Source organism: Pteropus alecto, unplaced genomic scaffold, assembly GCF_000325575.1.
Source record: "Pteropus alecto unplaced genomic scaffold, ASM32557v1 scaffold12, whole genome shotgun sequence".
In the NCBI taxonomy this organism is placed as follows: Eukaryota; Metazoa; Chordata; class Mammalia; order Chiroptera; family Pteropodidae; genus Pteropus; species Pteropus alecto.
In genome coordinates, this window is record NW_006432669.1 from 8,331,566 (window position 1) to 8,355,382 (window position 23,817).

Below are 23,817 nucleotides of genomic sequence, written 5' to 3' on the forward strand. Positions count from 1 at the left end.
CTGTAGAGTGATGGGGATCTTGAAGAAATACCAGGGAAGACTCTTGTGGAACAGAATTCAGGTGCTAAGAGAGCACTAATTAATCCATTTGAATTTTAGGATCTGAACAATATCCCATTTGGGCAGCACTTTTCAAATAAGATATCTGCTTGAATAAGCAAATAAAGAATTAAATCGATCTGCAATAAAAGTTTTAATATACCATGTTAATATGCTAAGAGGATGATTAAAAAAACTCTTTAAGGCTTTTTCTAAAGAGAAAAAATAATTTTCCAAAAAACAATAAGGAGAACCTGAGTGAAAAGAGCAACTCTAAATTTGTATGTTTTAGGTATATAACTGTTTCCGAGGATGAGAAACTCCAAGACTGTCTTCAAAGACAGCTATGATTCATATTTCCCAAAGACATCTATATTTATATTGCTATAAGTATGGCTCAATGATACTCAATTAAAATTCTTGAGTTCGGGTTTTGATCTTTAAATGCCCACATAGTGAATTAAAACAGCTATGTATATAGTCATCCATTGAACAAGTATGTATTGAATGTCCTCTATATGTAAGGTGCTGTGCTAGGTTATGGGTTCTAATGAAGAATGTAAACAATTATGGTCTAGCTGAATTATAATAATAAAAAAAATGTGGCAAGGCTGATAAAATCCATAAGAAACAATACACTATTTTGAGAATATTGTTTAGATAGCATCCTTTTTCATGTAACTATTTCCCTTTTTCTTTTACCTTCTCTAAAACTATCAGCAAAATGTCCATTTTTTTCACTTCATATGTATTTTTAAAAACTTTAAGATAAAATTATACAATTGACCAAATTAATCAGAGAGGCAGCTTGGGTTCTTAAGAAGATCCCTTCACAGATGCCTGAAGACTAAAATCTGGTTCTGCCGCAAGTTAGCTGTGAAACACTAGGCAAGATGCTGAAAATTTCTATAATCTCTTCTGATAATAAAGAGAGTGGTCTAGTTGACCTTCCATAATCCTTCAAGTTCTACTATTTTATGAATTTTTTGAAATTAATGAAAACTTCAACATATTTTAATAATATATTTAATTTACTTTTAAATAATATAATTATTCACTATTTTTATAGTGATATAATTATTGCTAGCTTTCAAACTATAATTTATACCTTAAAGACATCATTAAATGTTGTGTCCATGTTCAAGTTCACTTTCATCCCCCAATTTTTATGATAAAGCATGGAGGGTGAGGACAGATTCATAATCAGAGGCAAAGGATCCAGACAAAGAGAAATTTTGTGTATTATCCTTTTAAATCATTTATTATCTATTCATGAACTCACAACTTTATAGTTGCAAATCTTAATTTTATGTCTCCTTTCATTAGAAACTACTAGTACATCCAAAAAGTGTTCATGGAAATAAGAAAGTGAAAAACTATGCTTCTTTAGGATTTTTTTGAACGCAAAAGTGTGGTCTCGAATACTCGATATGCCAATCATTCCCAATTAAGGCAGCTCTATGACCCGCCATGCCTATGGAGATAATTCTTTTTTTTTTTAACTTAACATTTATTAATGTCACACAGGCCTTCTTTCATTTGATCTTTTCTAATTTAAGGTCTTTGACTTTTTTGTTCCCAATCCCTGAAACCTTCCTTTCCTGGCTTTTTGCCTAGCTTACTTGTTCTGTCTCATCCTTTAGATTTTTGCTTAAAACATAAGCTTCTCAGAGAATCTTTCCTCACCTACTCCATTAAAAATAAATTTTGAGCAAGTTAGGCCTTTTGTTTCCTTTTGTTTCCAGTTATAAAGTATATAACATACTTTATAACTGATAGTTATTTTATTCACTGGCTTAATTACATGTTTATTGTCTACATTCTCCAGACTCCATGGAAGGATGGACTTTGCTTAGTTCATCCGAGTGTCACTAGTTGCCAGCATAAGCAAGTGCTCAAAAATTGTTGGTTGGTAAAATGAATGAAGAATGAAGTGCTTTGGGGTAAAATGAATGAAGAATGAAGTGCTTTGCTTAGTTCATCCGAGTGTCACTAGTTGCCAGCATAAGCAAGTGCTCAAAAATTGTTGGTTGGTAAAATGAATGAAGAATGAAGTGCTTTGGGGTCACTGATGGATTTCACTTGGTTTCTGAACACTTTGCTATACAAGATATACACAATCCGGGTTCATGAATTGGTTGCAGCTCAACTACATTATAAAGGTACATCAGAAACATGGTAAATTGGTTTTAAAGCATGAGGAAGATGCCTTACAAAGTAACACACTGAATGACACAGAATAGGTAATAGTGCCAAGAAAACAAACAAACAAACAAACAAACAGAAAACAACGTTCTATTTATTTGAGAATGTGTGTGATTGTAGATTTTCCAGAGTATAGATGTTGAAGTGCCAAGGCCACAGCTACAGTGTGTTCATACAGTTTCAGCCCAACACACAGCTCTCCTCTGCATGCACTCAGTGGATAGAGTTTCTCAATTGAGACATTTGTGACACTCTGGGCTAGACAATTATTGTCAGGGACTTTCTGTGCATTGTAGAATGTTTAGCAGTGTCCATGGCCTCTACCCATTAGACACCAATAACAACTCCCTTCTCTGGTTGTGATAATCAAAAATGTCTCTAACTATTACAAATGCACCCTGGGGATGCTGGTGGTGGGGGTGCAAAAATCACTCTGGGCTGGGAACCACTGGTATAGTTAAACGATATGTGACTGGCTAAACAGTTGTAAATTCGTTTAGTTTATTTTTATGTCACTAGCTCTACTCTACACCCGAAATATGAATTTGGATGCAAAAATAACATTTTTCAGAAAAAAACCTACTCAGTTTATAATACATCATAGATATTCAATATTAAATGTTAAAATTGAATAATACCAAGAAATAGCATGTAAGGACAACCTTAATGATGCAAAGAAGCATTATCACCACTTGGTGGCAGACAATTCTAATATATAATTGTTTCTAAGTACAGCTACTAAAATGCACTGGAAAGTCAAGGGAATTCACTTTACACTATCCATAGTATTTAAATCTTAGAGATTGGGTCTTTATAAATGATATTGACATTTATAATGTGATGAGAGTGGAAGAAAAAGCTGGTTGAGTGGAAGCAGGAAGGACTGGGTATAAGCTTTGTTCTTAATCTGCAAATATATACTCCAATTCTGAATGATCCATCGCCTATCCTTTTTTATGCCTCTTACCACATTTCCTGCATCCTTTATGTTTTTTCTCTTTTTCATTTCCTAGTAATTACTTTATTAGCATTTCTCATCTCGTCATAACTTCACTGTAGAATTAGAGTGAGGAACTAAATAGCTTGTTTGTTTTCCATTAAGAAAAACAAATAAGCTTTAGTCTTTGGAATTTATTAGGCCGTTGGACACAGCAACAGTTCTAAGTGTCTCCCGTTCTCCACAAGCATTAAATGTCCTGAGGCCAAGAGCAAAACCACAGACTGAAAAGGTATAGGCAATATATTGAGTAAAAAAAAATGAAGGCATGAAATGAAGCCATGTGGTACAGTACTAGTAAATCACTTGCTTTGGAATCAAGTATATATGATTTGAATTCTGGCTCTGTCACTTGTCTGAAATGGGTCACTGGGCAAGTTGTTTCACCTCTATTATCCTCAGGTTCTTCATGTATAAAATAGAGAAAACAATGTTACCAAACTCCTAGAGCTAATGTGAGGATTAAGGAAATAAAGTATGTAGAATATGTAGCTTGACATACAGTAGGCATTCTACAATGTGAGTAGCTGTTATTATTGTACAGAAGTTATAAATATCTACTCTGTGGCTTTAGGCCTATTTCATGGTTAGTTATAATCTAGTTTATTTATTCTAGAGATACTTTGCCAAATATTGCTTTTTGCATGTCCAAGCTCATGACTGTTATTCAGGGAATGAAATATTCAGTGATTCCCACACCCAGATGAGCAATAGAATCTCCTGAGATCTTATTAAAAATACACATTTCCAGGCCTCATTGCCAGAGATTGTAACTCAACAGACCTGAAGAAGAGGACTGGGAATTTATACAAAATCAACCAGAGAAGTGGTCCTGGTGATAGTGATGAATTGGAGCCACTACTTTATGTGATTGTTTCCTAGGATGATTGAAAAGATGGCCTCTGGTTTAATTAAAAGTTGAAGGCTATAGTTCCTGGATATGTAACTGATTTTTAAAAAATTTCCACATCTCACTCAATCCAGTGCAGAATGGACCAAAAAATGCTGAAATAGCATGTTTATGCTCCATATTGACTTACTGTACATGGTGCAAAAATCTGCTCTAAAACTGACAACTTGAAAGTGATCGTTCTAGAGCTAGAACGCAGCAGTTATTCAAAAACTTATTTGGCATTTTTAGGTTTAGACATGTGATACAGTATGGCAAAGATTGCCTTTATTTTATGCTACCCTTTCTGACTGCATATCTGAAAAGCTAATGCTACCAACCACCAAAGTCAGTGATCTTCAGAAGGATATAATTAAAAATAACAAATAAATTTGCTTACTTTGTTTTAAAAAGTATTTTTATATGGCACATCCTACTGATTTGTATGGTGTACCCAAAGCAGATGTGAAAGAAGCATTTGGGCAGCCTAACCACGTTAACCTTCAAGGAGTCAGAGAGAAGGCCTGAGTAAAATAGAAACTTAACTGTGTTATTTTAGATGCAGAATTTATGAAAAGGAATAAGCAAAAGCCATGTGAATTGGATGAGGAATAATGAACCATGAGAGTTTTTCTAAGCACATATGAGGGCCAAACATGTTCTAGCAGGAATTCATCTCAGTAACAATAGGCAAAAATGACTGAAAATGTAAATGATTGCTTTAAAAAACATTTTCTCAGGAATATAATTAATGTACCATGAAAAAGCAAGCTACGTGAAATGTGCCTCAACTTTTGTTCATCACAAGCTTACGTAACAAGGGAAAATAAAGTATACGTTTGCATTGATTTGGTCTTCCAGGAGTCAAATTCTAAGACAAAGTTAGAAGTAGGAGATGTATTTAGAATTATGCTGATGAGAAATCATGAGAAGTGGGATCAGGAGGAGGCAGAAAAAGCTTCTAGGCTGTGAGGCTCACTTCCCTGTGAAAGGGGGAAAGGTAAAAAGTCAGCCAGCCCAACAGGGGGCTCCAGTGCAAAGACTGCCCCAAGAGGGGTTCTGTGCTGGCAAGAAAAGTCCATTGTGGGAAAGCTGAGGGGAATTCCAAAGGTGCTGTAGCTGGAGGCTGTCAGCTGACCACACTCCTCCAAGCAGGCTCTCTCCTGAAAGATGAGTGGCACATCTCCATGGCAGTTATACAAAAGGGTCTCTAGATGGTGTAACTAATACTGGAATCAACATTTTGTTGATTCAAAACTAGGGCCAGATACCACAGTCTTAGTATTGCTCTTGAAGAGTTTCTTTCAATCGAAGATTTAAAAAAGGGGCTATTGGAAAGTATAAGGGGATCTAACCTGTGTTTAAAAGATATAAAATACATTTTTTCAGATGATTAAAACAAATTTTAATTTTATACATTTTTGGAGAGACTGCAAAGAAAATAAAATTATTTGATTTGAGAGATACTTTAGTTCCTATCATAAAGAAAAAGAGCATTTGATTTCTCTTGAATTTTTCTCATATTTGTCAGATGATTTTTGGTGTCATGCATTCATCATAATTTCAGCACAAGTAGTTTCTTACTGGAAAACTATAAATTCAACTTACACTGACCTATTTTTGCAAAATTTTTATTAAGTTATTTATATCCAAACAACAAAAGAGCCACTTCTCTATGGCAAGTACTTAACATTTGTATAGTTTATAATTTACAAAACACTAATTTAATCCTCACAACATTCTTGTGTGGTAGGTTGAACAACTTGATTATTCCTATATTTTAGAAGAGAAAATTGAGGTTTAGAGAAGTTAAATGAATTGCTAAAGGTACAGAGATGAGATGAAATCTCAACCTTTTGAATACTTAGTTCAATGCTCTTATTATATCAATACTATATCAATACTATATCAATACTTAACATCTATACTTAATATCAATACTTCCTATTTTTTGCTGGAAGAAAAGTTAGCTTAAAAACAAAACAAAATGTCCTCCCTCCTCTGCATTTTTGTCCCAAGAGGTGGCTTCATAGCATAGTTCTGGTTAACAAGATACAATAACAGAAATTGTTGAAAGGCACTTTCTGAAGGTGGCAGATTCAGCTGGCATGCCCTACTTTTCCTTTTCCCTTATTCTTTTCTCATATCTGAAAAGCAAGCGCTATGGCTGAAGATGAAGCTGTCATCTTGCATCTGACTATCACAAAAAATCCAAGGAAATCACACCCCCTGGCAATAATCTTGCAATGTCTAATTCTGGAGATTTAAATGGGAGGGAGGAAAAACAACTGTTTTGTAAAACACTAATTTTTTTTTTAATTATGAGCAACTGAATGCAAGTCCTAGCTTATATGTCACCTTTTTCCTAATTCATTCATTTATAATATCCCTTAGCAATAAGCATTTATTTTACCCTTACAATTTGCATACTACAAGAAAGAAGCAAATGTTCTCATTATTGGGGATTCTGCCACTCCACATTAGGGACGTGATGCATTTCTTGGGCACATTACAAACTATGCTGACTACAAACTGTGCTGACTACAATAGATAACCATTGAATTCTCATGATACCTTTTTGACAACTTCTTGACAGCCAAATAAGAAGGTCCTGCTAGATGTGCATACTCTCCACCTGAGCTTTAGTTAATCATATCTCCACCAGATCCCCTGACAAGTTCCTCTATTACTTTAATTTTTCCTTCTTTACATCACTATTCCTATATTCCATCACCTATGGGTTCCCCAAAGTAGTATTTAATATATCTTAAATATACATGTAATTATTTTTGCCAATAACAGATTTCGAGCATTGATAAAATAATTAAATTCTTTAATGTGTCTATTATCTGTTTCTTGAAATTACTTCTGAACATTTGCTCCTTTCTCTGAAAAGATAAGCTTGATCATATGCAAGACTTCATATTTTCAAATATGATCTTACCTGTTTTTTGTCAAGTGATAATTTTGAAAGGTCTTCACGACTTCTCCAAATTCCAAATTTCTTTTCTTCATTTCTCTTTTAAAGATAGATTTTAAAATGAGTATAATTGCTAATTGTACATTTGGAATTTTAAAATCAATTTCACTCTTTATTTCATATTTTAAAAACCATCTCATATAACTCTCCAGCAAGTTTCAATGACAGAAACATTCTTTTTTGGGGTCTACCCTTTGTAAGTGCTTAAACATTTCCTTTGGACACCGAATTCACTCAGATTGTAGTTCTAATCAAACCTGTAAACTACACATTTAATTATATTTAGTGAAGGAAATTTTTGCCACTCAACCCAGAAGTTTGAGTTATATGGAATGTTTCTCTTTTTTTTAATTATAGAATCTTATAATTGCAAGGAACTTTTACAACCAGTTGCCTACCCAATACAGGAAGATCTTCTATATAGTCTAATAATGGCCATCCAGCATTTATTGATTACTTGTAGTGACAGAGAGCTCATTACCTCATAAGACAACCCACCACCGTTATTATATGTTTATTTTTCCATTGAACTAAAATTGAACTATTTGCAACTTTCACCTATTGCCTCTCTTCCTATTTTTGAAAGGATAAAAAAAAAAATTACTTCCTAGTCAAAAGTGGGAATTCTAAAGATATTCATCTGTTCTCCATCAATTCCCTTTCTTCAGGTGAAATAGACATCTCTTAAATTCCCCATTAGATGACACACTATTCACACCTGTCCTCACCCTGGTCCTCCTCTTCTGGGTGCACTCAGTCCTCCTGGACATAGAGTTCTGCACTCAGCAGACTTCTTTGCATAGAGTAAACACCCCCTAACCCCACCCTAGCTCCCACTCCACACAGTTACACACAACATTCCACATGTGCTCTAAAGATTTCTAAATATACTGTGATCACCCTATCCCCTCAGCCAATCAATATGCCTCTTTTGGCTTATTTTTTATTGTTTCTAATTTAATACCCTTATTTTTTATTGTTTCTAATTTAATACCCTTATTTTTTATTGTTTCTAATTTAATACCCTTATTTTTTATTGTTTCTAATTTAATACCCTTATTTTTTATTGTTTCTAATTTAATACCCTTAAATCTTTGTTGAACTCACATTGCATGTGAGAAGTTGATTTCTGAACTTTTCAATGTTAGAACTTTGTTGAACTCCTTTGTTGAACTCCTTACTTCCAAGCCTAGTCTTTCACATTGCATGTGAGAAGTTGATTTCTGAACTTTTCAATGTGAGAAGTTACTTAAGAGTCTGTTAGAATCCCCCAAGTCATAATCAGCTACCAATGCTTTACCTAGCTGTGTAAATTGAAGGAGAGGCAAGGGACATATAGCCACAATAGCAAAGCTCTCCCTTTCAAGATCCACTCCAGATAATGTAATGAGGCAAGGGACATATAGCCACAATAGCAAAAATGGGGCACAGAATAGCTCTCCCTTTCAAGATCCACTCCAGATAATGTAATACATTATTTTAGTTACATTTCATGAATTTTTCTTACATTCCTTTTTTTAAAATTTCAAACATGCCTTTATTCTCCATAAGTACACTGATCATAATCCAGAAATGTAAACATCCCTAGATCTGAAGATTCAGTATCTACATGGGATTTAATGCTCTCCTTTGACAGTAGATGCCTCATTGCACTCAAGTGGTCAGTGATCAACTTGTTTATAACCTGAAGTTCTGAGTTCAGGCCAGAAGTTACATGGGTGTCACTGCCCTCAAGTTAGAGTTGAATAGCGATGGGCAGAGCCCTGAATTAAAGATTCTTTTAAATCCCTTTCAGTAGGAAATGTCTAATGTGCTCCTGTTAGACATAAGCGAAAAGCCCATGCTGAGCTAAGTGACTACATTAGGAATGGATGGACATACCATAATGGACTGCTTCTTTTTAAAGAGATATAGTACAGTAGTTATAATGGTCACAGCATTTAAAAATATAATTATAGGTCGTGGAGATGCTCTTCGAATAAACAACTAATAATGATTTGGTTCTGTGTCCAGGATATTTTATCTTTTCAAAAAATGTCATCGACAATCTAAATGAGGACAGTGAGAGACTAAAAGCTATGACTGCCTGAAACTTAATAAGCCAAGGTGTCCCCTGCCTGAGCTTAATGCTGTTCCCAAGAAAGGACTAAGCCAGTTGATAAAGTTACTAAAGCTGCCATTTGAGGAATGGAAACTGGTTGAGGAGGAGAAGTCTTTTATTGGAGTGTAGACAAAGGCAGATCTTTCTGTCTTAGAGGTGCTAATTCTTGATATTAACAAAAGACCCTTTCTTTTCCAATTATGAAGTCATTAGCTTGTCTACCCAGCTGAGATATTTGGTGAGGGGAAGAGGGTGGCATAGGAGATGTGAAAGTAAAGAGAACGGCCTATGCTCTTGGAGTGGAAAACTCAGAGCCCCTCTGTTTTTCTGAACTATGAACTCTGAAATCACTGGTGGCAGAGTTTAGTCACTAATAGCACAAGTTCATCGAATCACTTGAAGAGTGATTATTTCAAAAGCTCTGGTCTCAGGAGAAGATTAAGCTTTCATACTGGAGCAGCTATTCACTTTAAAACACAAAACAGAACAAAAATTCTTTTTTAATCCTAAGAATTAACTAATACCCAAAATGTTGTCTTGAATTGTGAGATCCATCAGTTTTGACATCATCTAAACCTGTAGGCATCTAGAACACCATTGTAAAAATTTTTTAGGCATGTTTTAGGTTTCTGTGAAAACTTTGTTTAAATGTAAACTTCATACCACATTGTCAATTTTTGTCTTAATAAAACTAGATAGATTTATAATATATATGTAATTATAAATTATCAGGTTAAATTACCTTGTTCATCTCTGCATCCTCCTGGAAACCTTTTTTATGGCCCTGGAACAGTTCAGAAATCCACTTTTTAAGCCTCAGTAAGAGATAAAACAGGGATTTTGGACTTGGCACCAGGTTGAAGGGAACTGGAAGAGTTCTTCCCTCTTCAAAGTAGGAAAACCAAAGTTTGGCCCTTGCAAATTTCCATTCCACATCAGCATCATCCTATACAAATACACATGACAGTTCAGCAAGGAAATGCATAAACAGAATTACTGGGATGCTCCCAACATTGTGTCCCTAGATGAAAGTAATGATGCCTGCAAACAGTCTCAGACCCCAAAGACTGCTCCAAGATATTTTTGAAATGTTAAGGTTCTACTCACATACTCTTTCCTAAATCTGTCTAAAATTTTATCAGGCTTATAGAACTACAGATCTCAAAACTTACATGTGTTTATAAATACACTGAAAGATATAAATGTATTTTCCTACATTCTGAAAATACTATAAAAATGATTCACTCTTTTATTCTGCAATGGATCACTCATTTGATTGATTCAGGACACCAACCAAGATTTCTGAAATAAAAATTCATAATCACTCTAAATTTGGGAAATGGTCAGTTTTGAACATCACTCAAAAAAGGTTTGGAGAACAGTGGTATTCATAAGCAATACATTTTTGAATAAAATGTAAATTCATGCTGATAGAGTATTTCTAAATTTTTTTAACAATAACAAATCAGACAACATTTCTCCTCTTCATGCCACTCTCCCACCACACTCATTGATGTTGCATTTGGAAGCAAAGAGTTAAAATTTTCTAGTCCATAAAACAGGGAAAGAACAAAAGAGGGAAAGCAGTCTGTATTATCACAACCATTACTGAGTTGACCCCTGGAATAGTTAAAACATGGAGGCACAAAATATACCAGTGTATAGAGATTATACCTCAATTTCCTGGAATGAACTATTGATCATTGCAATTAACATGTTTAGCAAAACAATGACCATTGTAACATTATAGACTCCGTAAAGAACGTAACCGATGTTTTCAATGAATTTGTGATTATAGTTGATGACCACTGATTTCACTTCAGAAAGTCCAAATATAGCCCAGAACAGTGTCTTAAAACTCTCCTCGACTCTGGGGGAAAATAAAGAGAGAAAGGAAATAATAAAGTCTATAAATAAATGATAGTGGTACTATACAAAAATAAATTAATGTCTTTGCAAACATGAGAAAATTCTTTACTTCTCTGAACCTCAGTTTTATTTTCTGTAAAATAACTTTTATTCTCAAGGTTGTTGCAAGGATGAGGTAATATTGTGTATATGAAGCACATAACTCAATATCTAGCACATAATAAGTGCTCAGTAATGTTATTAACATGACTTCATAACTACAGATGTTAACATTAAAATAATCCTTACCTTTGGAAATGGAAGTGTTAAATGCATTGCTTAGTAAAAATAATACAATTTGTTTAGAGTCCTTTTAGGTTTCCTTTTCATCTATACTTCCACTCATACCCAATAAATAGATAATATAATAATAACGTGTCTTAAGGAAAATATGACAATATAAACATAGACACTATTACCAAAATCACGACATATCTTGGTACATATTTTGACACTTTAGGCATAATTATTGACTAAAGCTAAGAACCTCTGCTTTTTAACCTAGGTGATTTCATTTCTCTGATAAACTGCACTTCACAATAATATGAATAACACCAAATTATGCTTCAGTTGATGCTTCTCATTGGACACCTAATATCTGAGAAATCTATTCCAAACAGACTACATAAAAAATACATCTGTCCATGGTGAACATAAGCCAATACTCTTGTCACTATTGATAACTCAGAACTTCTTAATGATAAGACCCGACAAATTGAATTGAGAAAGCAGATGTTCTCACAGTCAGCGCCCCAGGTGTCTCATAAGCAGAACACAGCAGTTACGAGTATAGACACTGAAGTCAGTGGACAAGGGTTTACATCCCAGCTTTTCTACATACTAGCAGCTATGTAACATTCAGCAAATTATTTAAATTTTCTGAAATTCAGTTTCCTTTTTTTGTGAAACGAAGATAATAAAATGATACATGTGAGAGATTTATTACACTACCTGTCTTTAAACATATTAACTATTATTATTTAATATTGGGAAGGTGCCTATATTTTTGAGCTCTTCCAACTCATTTAGAAATCCTTGCATTTTCCTAAAGAGGAACGGGAGATAAATCTTTATCAAAGCGTTATTTGTCCCATGGATATATATGAACACTTTTAAGCTAACATTTATTTAATCTACAATTTTCACCATCAAAACATCCAAGAGCACATACATTGTTAAGGTCTCATTTTGTTTTACACAACATTTATTAAATCCGTAATCATTTAAACTCATATTATTTAATCTGCAATCATCATCATCAAAACATCTGCGATCACATACGTTGTGAAGGCTTCATTTTGTTTTGCACCAATGTAGTAGGAGTAGAGGTTGAACATTCCAATCATGAAGGCCACAAACACCATGATGAATATGACCATGAACTTGAAGATGTCTTTTACCGTTCTTCCAAGTGATATCTGCAGAGGTCCAAAGCTTTCATTTGCTGGTAAGATATAAGCTATTCTGGAGAAACTTAAAACTACAGCAATTGCATAAAGACCTTCAGATATAATCTGAGGATCAGAGGGGTCCCACTTTATCCTGGCTAGGAAAAAGAAAAGACAGTTATGGTGAGTTTCTTTAAGCTGTTTATTTAGATAACTTCTTTTCTAGTTAAGAATATAATTACATTAGCAATCCAGCTCCCGAAGGAAATCTCTAATCTTAAAGGATGTCTTTAAGTGTCAGGTATATTTAAATTTATCAATTTCTTGAGAAAATGATCCTCCTGGCTTGCTGGCAATTTTCTGCAAGACTGTAGCGTAATGATAAAGAGCTCAAACTATGGCCTCAATATATGTAAAAATTCCATGTATAGATATATATAAATTCCATTCATATATAAATTAGAAAACCTGGCACAAATTACTTAATTTTTCTTAGTATTATTTTGCCATGCTTAAAAATGAGATAATGACACTCCTACCTCTCTCATGTTTTGAGAATTCAATAAGTCAACATACATTCCATGTTTAGAAAGTGGTTGGCACTAAATAAATGGTAGTGTTTATTATTTAATCTTAAACTATAATTATACTATAATGTAATTTTGGGCTTGTAGAGTACTTTTAGTTATTTAAACTTATAAAATAATTTTTATTGGGTACTCAAGTCTATTTTTATAACAAAAATGCAGCAATTGTTCACTTATGAATTTTTCTGAGATTATTATGTCAGATCATCAAAACTCTAATTAAGAAACCATCATGAAGAAAACTGCAAAAGCAATGTGTAAAAAAGAAGAAAAACACGATTATAAATTTGAATTTGTTTATTTGCTGAGAATTGGAATTAGGAAAGGATACAAGAAACTAATAAAAGCAGTTTCTTTTTTTATAACACTTTGGATATAAGTACTACATATAAATAAATAGATATAATTGGATTTTTATATTCTGCATATTAAAAATTTATTTAAACATTAAAATTAATACTAAAAAAATAGTTTACGAAACCTTATACGACATAGCCAATAAACCTATAAGATGTCAATTGAATGTTAACTAATTTCTTAACAGAGAGTTTAAAATAAATATTCAAAAGGAATCTATTTATTCCACTCCAGGTTTCTACAAGAAGGGATTTTTTTCTGAATCTACCTAATCCTGGGGTTTGATATTACTGAGCCCATTGACTAATAGACTCAGGACTATGCCATCCACCCTGAATTTTATCAGTATTAGAGGTGACGATCTGTCTTCTATTTTGATTTTTTGTTTTATATCTCAACTAGTTCAAAGCCTGGATGGTGTTATTTATTTGAAGCTCTCTCAGAGATTTCAACAATTCTCTTCCTTTCAAATAATTTATATGTCTTAAATGGAAATGATACTGAAATGTGTACTATTTTTAATAGTTAAGAGAAAAAAAGAAATCCAAGACATAAGACAGGCATTCTCAATGGAGTTGATAGTTAGACAGTTGATCCCAGAGAACAAGTGAAATGATTCTTGCGACTAAGAGAGGTTTCCAGCCAGAGGATACATCAAAGGAAGAAGCAGAAAACATATTTCTTCACATGCAGATATTCTGAAGAAACTGGAAACCAACCAATTCGATGAGAATGAGTAGTAAACAAAATACTATGACGTGTACATTTATAAGAAACTTCTGCGTTTTTAATTAACTTATATTGACTATGTATTGTAAACTCACCCAAATTGTAGTATCTCACATTGTCTCCCAAAGTGACTTTTGTCAAGTCCTTCAAAGTATCATTTGCATCAATGATGCTCTGGGCTTTGGAAGCATGCCAAAATGCCATGAATCTTGCAATGAATGATGCCGCAAAGATCGCTAACATACCAAAATCAAGCATATTCCACAACTCAAACAGGTATTCTTTGGGGCCTTGAGTCCAAATTTCTTTACATTCAGCCCATATCATGCCTGCATTGGAAAGGGGTTTAAATATCAATTCAATTTTATTACAACTTTAGCTCTTCAATAAAACAAAATAAATTTGAAAGATCTCAACCTGATATTCAAAACCCTTCAAAATTTGGCCAACCAACCATAATTCCCACATCCCCCCAAATCCTGCATTCCGGTAATATTAGAGTATAACCTGAAAGAATCTGACAGAGTTTATCAAGATGCTTAAAACAACAAACATTCTTTGATCCATTAATCCTACACATAAAAAAAAATACTAAAAAGATGTTCATTATAGGATTCTTTATAACCAAAATGTATAAACACACCCACACTCATACACGCAAAATAGAAGTAATTATGGAACTTCCACAGAAGGAGTAGTATGTAGCCATCTGATATATTTTAATTGCCATGGGGTAGTGGTCACTAGAATGTAAGTCACAGATCTCCAACTACAGAAATTTAATTGCCCATGGGCTCCAGCTACCACATTATGAAAACGATGCTCACTTTTGTCCCAAGGCCATGCTGCCTATGGGCTGCTCCCAGACAGTGACTGAGGATACCCTTTCTTGGGAGACATGGGACTCCTCTGATGCCTAATTTTAGCTCAAGAATTTCCTGACAGCTTTGCCAAATTTTCCTAAAACTGCACAGAGGTCTAGGATGCTTCTTCCCAATGCTCCTTCCCTCTCTCCTTCCTTTGGGATCATATTTGCATCCCAGTCTGACAGTCCTTGCATCCTTCTGCGCTCCCTTTCTATTTTCTCTCACATGAAAGTTCCTTTAATAAAATTTCAGTCTTACTTAATAAATTGTCAACATTTAATCTCGTCTTTGCACGTGCTTCTTGGTGGACCTGGACCAACACACGGTGGAAAATGTTTATGTCATAGCATTTAAACACGTTAAGTAAAAAAGTCGAATATATTACATAGTCAATGACTTTATGTTTAAAGCAAGCATAGCGAAAGATTAGAAAGAATTACCGGATCTCATTAATAGTAATTATCTCTTGCTGGTGGAATTATTAATCATGGTGCACATTCTCTCCAAAATTTAGTGTAGTATTTAGGAACATAGGTTTTGGAATTGGACTGCCATGGATTTGAGACCTGTCCTTCTGCTTATTACCTGTGTAAACTTTGGCAAGTTACTTAAACTTTAAAAAACTCAATTTGTAAAATGCATATAATAGTAGTTTGTACCTTATAGGATTGTTATGAGGCTTAAATAAGATAAGACATGTAAACTGCACAGCGCAGTGTCTGGCACTTAGGAAAAATAATGACTAACAATTATTGAGCAATTATTATTTTTAAATTTTTATGATAGTCACACATTTTCTATCTTAAAAAATCTTGCTTTGTTAAAATGAAGTAATTTTACCCTTAATACCTTTAATATGCCCTACTCTCTGACACCTTGCCTCCTCCTAGAGCCATGTGGAGGAATACAATCTTTGGATTCCAACCATCAATCAAAATCTACCCTATCACAAAGTCTTCTATAGTCCCCTAGTAGAAAATAATCTTCTCCCTTCCTTCCAGCAACCACCTGCCCCAAATGCTCACACTTTTCATGAACCTCTATCACAGAACCTGCCATATGAATGGGTGTGGAGCCAGCTTGTAGAAAATAAAACAATGGCATGGTCTCTGTTTGCCAACAGTTTACTATGTGCTTTTCTCGAAACCAGCATCAGTGCAGTACAGAGGACATGGTTTTACGAGAAGACAACTTCATTACTTATTTTGAATTATTCCACATTGAGAGGAGATTGGGATTAAACTCATATATATTTTAATAGATCAAATTTAAAACAGGAAATACTGCATGTGCATGTATATACTCACACATACACACGCGCACACATGCACACACAAACACACACACCTCCTTCCCCAACCCCAGTGACTATGACAAAGGATGATAAAATCTGAAGGCAGCTTCCCTTTTGTGGTCCTGCCAGCCTCCTCACCAGGACAAGAATAGTTTAATTGAAGCATAGGGATTAATGGGACATTTAAACTCATATAATCTAGTTGTTTTCAAAGCTTCCTCACGTTCTTCCTTCCACTTCTCCATCATATTTCTTTCTTTCTCTCTCTCTCTCTCTCCACCCCCACCCCTCAGAATTAGAATCCTTGGTAAAAATGATATCTTACCAAAGCTTAAAAAACAAAACAAATACAGTGAACTATTCTGCTGAAGAAAGACTTCCTGTCTTATTTCCCTTGAGAGCCCCTGGGAGCGGCCAAGCATAATTTGAAATCCCCCATCTAGTCCATCTTCTCTTGCAAGCAAGGAATTTTTCCACGGGGTCGAGCCTCTGCTCGAATATGTCTGGAGATGAGGTGCTGACTACTTCTGAAGGCTGCTGATCCCACTGGTGAATTTTCAAAAAGTATCCCTCTGTGTGGATCCATTAGTGCTAATTCTGCCCTCTAGGGCAGTAGAGAATGAGCCTGCTCCTTCTGCTTTAAATTTCTTAAAACAAAATGAACAAAATAAAACAAAATAAAAACACTCGTGTGCTCATTAAATCTCTTCTTCTCCAGCAGAGGCAAGTGTACCATAAAGCTAATGAAACTTACATTTCAAGATGCCTTATTTGCCCAGGCTCCTTCTAAAACCATGTTTTGTCTTTACTTCTAAATGAGGCCCTCCAAATAAATAAACTTCAGGCTCCACAACTCCTGGATTCCACTCCTCCCCCATCCTCCAGAGTAAGTTGCCCCAGCCCCTTCAAGTGCTGTTTTGTGGACAGCCACTCACTCTTCTGATTGCTTTCCTTGGGATGCTCCCTATTGTGCCCATTGTTTGCATGAGCCACACACAATCTTGCAGTTGTGGTCTGGCCAGAGCTTGGAACGGTGGAGTAATTACAGCCTTTGACTGTAGTCCTCTCCTTTTGTTGGAGAGTCAACTCAGCATTACATTTGCTTTCTCAGCAGCTCACACTGGACATTAAATTAAAAGTGCTCCTTACAACCTTTTCCCATGAAGTATCATCCAGCAAGTCTCCACCTCCTCTCATTAGTTTGAGCTCACTGTTTACCCTTATCCTGCAACATCAAGTCTGTCGTTCAACCTCTTGACTTTTTGTCAACCAAACATTAGATAAATTTGCTTTCTGTGACCAATAATGAGGTCTTTTTCCTCAAGATAACCAACATCTGAGCTAAGTAATTCAGTTCTTATTAATACTTCCAGGAGGTACAACAATTTTCTTTCGAGAATAACTTCAGAAAGAAAAATACCAGTATCGGAAACTGAACCGGGAGTCTAATATATGCTATAAAGTATCAACTGCCTGTTCTGAGTCATTAATTGTTTTCCCTTCAAAAAAACACTGTGAGATAATCTCTGAAGTTAAATGCAAAGGTTAGCAGCCAACAGTTTCATGGAAAATGTTTTTATTCATAAAATTACAAGTTAATGTAATATTCTTGGTTTAGGTTTCTATGTGAAAAAGGAAAAGCTTCTAATGCTCATAATAAAATATTAGTAGAAGAGTGAATTATGCATGATAAAGAATAAAATGAACATTCATTATATCTAATCCCCTTAGATAAAATCTAATTTTTCAGTTTCATCTTGAAATAGTCATATCTTGCTCAATATGTCTCCGTTAATAACTACCATTCCTATGTAAAAGTAACATGAACTCTTAGTAAAGAGTTTAATAATAATTATCTGAGGTTTATTGAACTTTTCCTGTGTACTAACCACTGTATTATATACTTTACATACACTAACACACATACAAAAAAACTATAACACATAGGCTTTTAGTCTAATAAGATCAAGGCAATATCCAAATGATTGCTTATTTTTATTTTAAAATCAAGTATTAGAGGTAAAAATGTATTTTATGTTATAGCTTTAAATTAGAAAAGAAACAGTGGAAAATCAAAGTCATCTTCTTTGCCTGTTATCATTACTTTGGTGATGCAATTTACATTTTAAGCCACTATCCACATTTCTCCTTGAAATATAGCCAGGAAATACAGTAATTCAGAAGTTTTGAATAACAATGCTGTTGAATTACTCCACGTGAATTTAAAATGATCATATAGTGATTTGCATGGTGCTTCATAATATTTCAATTGATCATCCTATTGGTCCCTGTGTGAGGAAGCCAAGAAGATGTCCCCTGACTTAGAAGTAACATAAAACTGACTGTAGATGCTTCTCCAGATCACTGAGGAAGAACTAAGCCATGGACTAACTAAAGGTTTTGAATAGAGATTCCCTGAGCCTCTTCTCTTTACATCCTCTGTATTTCCACTCTAGATGATTTTATGCATAGTCGGGGCCTTAAATACCATCTAGAAAATAAAGATTGTTGAAACTTTATCCACAGCCCAGGCTTCTCCCAGGGGTTGTATTTTCTCTTATTTAGTGGACATCTTCACATGACAATCCTATCGGCACTTCAAAGTCAGTCATAACTCAAACTTCGTTATCAGCTTTTCATTCTCCCAGACTCAAGCATGATCTTCCTTCTCTACTTTCCCTTGTAGAGAACTACACCACCTAATAATCCAAAGTAGAATCCACACATCTCCCTTTCTGTGTACAATCAATCAATGAGTTCTTCGAAATGTATCTTTCAAGTCCTTTCTCCATTCCCTGAATTCTGGACTTCATCCTCCTCACAAGGATCACTTCAGTTGTCTCTCAGTCTCCAGACTCACCCCTCCTCTAAGCCACTCTCTATCTCACAACCACTGTGACCTTTCTAAAATGTGATCTGATCACATTACCACTGGTGAAAATCATCCTCTGGCTATCTCACCACCCTTATCTTCCATCATCTACATCCACAAATGCACTTGTGCTCCAGCTGGGCTTAACTCATAATATTTCATGTGTACTAGGTGTTGTCCTAGTTCTAGATCTTCATGTCTAATGTTTCCATGCCTTGTAACATCCTTACTCCTCTTGATTCGGTTAACTTACTTGATTCGGTTAACATTTCCATATCATCGAAGTCTCAAATTTAAGGTACCATCCAAGGAAGACTTCTCTGTCCCTTTCACATTCCACCTCACTCAGATTTAGATGAATCTGTGTATATGTCCATAATACCCTAACAGCTCTTCAATTCTAGTATTTATCACATAAGTTTTAATTACTGATTTATTTACTGACCTGCCCCAAACTTAAACTTCCTTGAGTGCAAGGATTATGTCTCATTCACCTCAGGATCCTCATTACCTAACAAAGGCATTAAATAGCTATTGAATTTATTCATTAATAAATTTCTAATTGAAATACCTTTATCATTTGCACTATACTAAATGGCAAGTCATACCTACGATTGGTTGACAATTAGTGTAGTCGTAATCGTTAACACTATATCCCCTCTGTTTTGCTTACCATCTGGGAGATTTAAGGCAAATTACTTAATCCTCACATACATGCTGTAAGGTAGATGTAATTATTATGCTACATCTGGGGCACAGAGAAATTGCATAATTTGATGCATGTAAAGTGCTTTGAACAGTTTCTGGTACATAATGTTCAAAAATGTGAATGGCTATTAGCTTTAGTTTCTATTAAATCTCAACATAAAATCATGTGGTTGTTTTTAAGTTTTAAGTAACAGCTTTCCCAAAATATGAGTGATGGTTTTTTGTTTTTTGTTTTGTCACTGATAGGGTTTGATTAATATTGTCTTGTTCATTTTCTTCCTGAGTTTTTCTTAGAAATTCAAAAAGCATGTGGTATGTGAGGAGACTATGGCACTTATAATGAATGCAAATAATTCCACCTTAAAAACACAAAGAAAATCATGGTGACAGTGCATTGTAGAATGCTATATACATTTGTATAACTGATGTGTCCAGCTGCTAAAGCTGCAAAAATAAATGATGACAGAAAATCAGTCCTTACCTATTACCCAGGATATAATGAGCATCTCCATCCATGAGAAGCAGGATGTTTTCATCCTGAACAGCTGTTTTGCATTATCTGTGCTGGTTTCATTAGGAAGGAGTTTGGTGCCTTCAAATCTGTCAGCGGCATTCATGACTAGCAGTCCCAGAAAAATGGTGAAGGAGGCTGCATGAGCCACGAACTTCATGAATGGTCCACGCATTATCTTCCCCATCTGCCACAACACACACCAAAAGAAAATCTTAGCTTTGTTGTGTACATTTTGCAAAATACATAGGCATACACATAAGAATAAACATCTGTGCACTCCAATGTTCTCCTAAGGTAATTTGGTATATTTATATAACTATTGATAGAGTAATATTTCCTTATTTTGGTTACATTTCTTATCTACATATGCTGATATTCTGGATTGACATTTAAATAAATTAACTTTTCTATTAAAAGATATTTAAGTTCTTAAATTATTAGATAACTGACAAAATAATATTTTATTAATATAATAATGACAAAAGGCAGAGAATAGTATCATCATTATTAATAAAAAGCAAACTAATTTATTGGGCATGAAATATTGAGGAAGTAGCAATGAAAATATTAAACTGAGTACTTTACAATGCATAGATCATTGGTTGGTCAAGTTCTAGTTTCATTTCCTCATTAGCTGAGTGCCAATAAGTGAATTTCCTAAATTATGTGAAAATAAGATTCTTAATATGAAATTTGGAGACAATAAAAGCTCTTGTGCCTCTATAGTACAAGATTTATTTCCATCTGACATGTACAAACTCTAGGTAGGGCAGAGAGGTGGTGTGTGTCCAGGAACATCTCAAGGGCTCTGTGCATCCTCTGATGGTAAGCAAAACTCATTATGTACGTGCAGTTTTTTTTTCTCTCTCTCTTAGGAGAGGGCCCATAGCTTTCAACAGCTTTTCAAACGAATTTATTATTACATAAAAATTTATGATTTAATAATAATACCAACAACATAACCAGTATTTATTATGTGCCAATTACTGTCTTAAGTGTTTCATTCTGTTAACTCATATTTATCTATTAAATGCCCATTTTATAGATAAAGACACTGAGAAAGTTAGGTCTAGAAACTTGCTTAAAGGACACACAACTCATAAATGATACAGCTGGAATTTGAACCCAGCATTCTTGTTTTAGAATTAATATGGTTTGCAAGACAACTTTATATTTTATCATTAAATACATATACAGGTATATGTAAAGTCTTAGAGAAAACATAGAAGGTTCTTTTTAAATCAATAATATTGTAATAACTATGTATGGTGCCAGGTGGGTACTAGACTTATTGGTGGGAATCACATTGTAAGTTATGTAAATGTCTAACCACTATGCTATAGACATGAAACTAATATAATATCGAATGTCAAGTGTAATTGAAAAACTTTTAAAAAGTAATAAAAATTTAAAAAGACTTTAAGAAGCTAAATGCTATTATAGAAGAAATGCAATCAATGTTCTCTGTTCCTATAAACATTATTTGTCTACATGGTTTCAAAACATAAAAATTAGAGCTAGAATGAATCATAGTTTAGTTCCTTGTCTCTTGATGTTTAGAATCTTAGGCCAGACAGGACATCAGGATATTTGTGTGTGTATGAGTGTGTGTACTTATATCTTTCTATATAGTTTTAAGCCAATGGATCCATCTCGTTAGATATATTATACAGCCAATCCAAAGTTACTTTGTGAAAATCTGCTTCAAAAATATTCTCTAAAACCCATACTCCCATAAGAATGCTTATTGAGTCAAAAAGCATTCCTTTGTGTGTGTGTGTGTGTGTGTGTGTGTGTTTTAGATCTTGTTTAAACAGAACTCACAACTAATCAAATGAGGGAAGAGTTAAAACAAATGAGAAACAAAGTAGGCCTGATTTTCCTTTGCCTGCTGTCCTTAGCTATGTTTTTAAAAAATATATAGACGGTTAACAAATTAACATTAATGCGGGTGAGGAAACATGGCTGAGTGAGAGCCATCTTCAGATCTCTCCTCCTGAAACAACAATAAGCTGAACATCTAAAACTCAACAAAAACATCCAAACTGCACACAAGCATGTCTGAGCATGAGATCTGCATACAAGAGCTACCACAGGTCAGAAACCTGGTTGTTGGACAGTGGACTCGGAGAAATAAAGAAGTCGCCCCTTGCAGCCTCCAGAGCTCCCTGCGGGAAGTGGGGGAGGGGAGAAGGTGCGGGAAATTCCCTGATTAGCCTGCCTGGAAGTGCCGGAACTTCTAGCAGCCAGCACCAGGGCCCAGTCATCAGGGCAGAAAGCAGAAAAGTGGGACGGGACCACAGTTGATTTTTACCCGCCCAGCTGCAAAACCCAGGCTGAGCTGCAGCCCTCAACTCCCAACCCAGAAGGCCCCTCCCCCCACACCCTCTGAGACCCATCACCGTGGAGCCCCAGGAGAATCTGAGCAAACTCTACTGAAACTGTTGTTAACACTGACAGGAACTGAAACTGAGAGTAGCCAGTGTGATTAAATATCTACAAGAAAATAAAAAAGACATTTAGGCTTTATATAAGTTAGGGATCCAAGAGGCTTAGATGCCACCTACTGGACACCAAAAGAAAAGCGCTTTCTTTGCAGCGGGCTAAAGAGAGACCGTTAGAAAATAAATCTTTTTGGAAAAACAACAGAATACACTTCCATTAATGCCCAGATGCAGAAATAGTCCATTAAATACCATGAACAGCCAAGGTGACAAGGCATTTCAGAAAGAAAGAGAAAAATCTCCAGAAAATAAGCTTACAGACATAGAAATATGTGACTTAAATGACAGAAAATTAAGGACGTACTTCTGAAAAAACACAATGCGATCCAGTGACATCCAAAACAATTCAAATCAACAATTTCAGGAATTGAAAAAACAACTAGATGAGCAGAGCAAGGAGATTGAAACCCTCAAGAAGAACCAAATAGAACATCTGGAGATTAAAAAAAAAAACACAAAGCAAGAGTTGAAAAATGAAATAACAAACTTGGGAAATAGAGTCAACCAAATAGAGGAAAGGATCAGTGAATCAAAGACAGAAATCTAGAAATAAATCAGAAGGCAGAAGAAAGAAACCAAAGAATGAAAAGTAATGAAAGAGAAATTCAAGAAGTATCTGACACCATCAGAAGAGGAAACATAATAATAATAGGAATTCTCAAAGGGGAAGAAAAGGAGCAGGAATAGAAAGCATTTTCAGACAAATAGTAAATGAGAATTTCCCAAATCTAAGGAAGGAGCTGGAGCTTAGAATTCAAGAAGTCAACAGAACACCTAATTATCTCAACCCAAAAAGGCCTTCACCAAGACACATTGTATTAAAGTTATCAAAAATCAACAACAAAGACAGAATTCTCAGGGCAGCCAAAGAAAATAAGA

At 34.8% G+C, this 23,817-nt stretch overlaps 1 protein-coding gene across 3 annotated transcripts in view; it reads right to left on the reverse strand.

Annotated features, from left to right (window-relative positions):
• Nucleotides 1-23,817, reverse strand: part of TRPC6 (transient receptor potential cation channel subfamily C member 6) — a 112,798-nt gene that overhangs the window by 2,758 nt on the left and 86,223 nt on the right. For all 3 annotated transcript variants that reach the window (XM_006907503.1, XM_006907505.1, XM_006907504.1), the window contains 6 exons: nucleotides 20,402-20,618; nucleotides 14,276-14,509; nucleotides 12,401-12,665; nucleotides 10,886-11,081; nucleotides 9,954-10,157; nucleotides 7,075-7,149 (listed from right to left, as the gene is read on the reverse strand). In XM_006907503.1, the coding sequence (XP_006907565.1) occupies nucleotides 7,075-7,149; nucleotides 9,954-10,157; nucleotides 10,886-11,081; nucleotides 12,401-12,665; nucleotides 14,276-14,509; nucleotides 20,402-20,618 (1,191 nt within the window). The remainder of the gene's footprint in view (nucleotides 1-7,074; nucleotides 7,150-9,953; nucleotides 10,158-10,885; nucleotides 11,082-12,400; nucleotides 12,666-14,275; nucleotides 14,510-20,401; nucleotides 20,619-23,817) is intronic.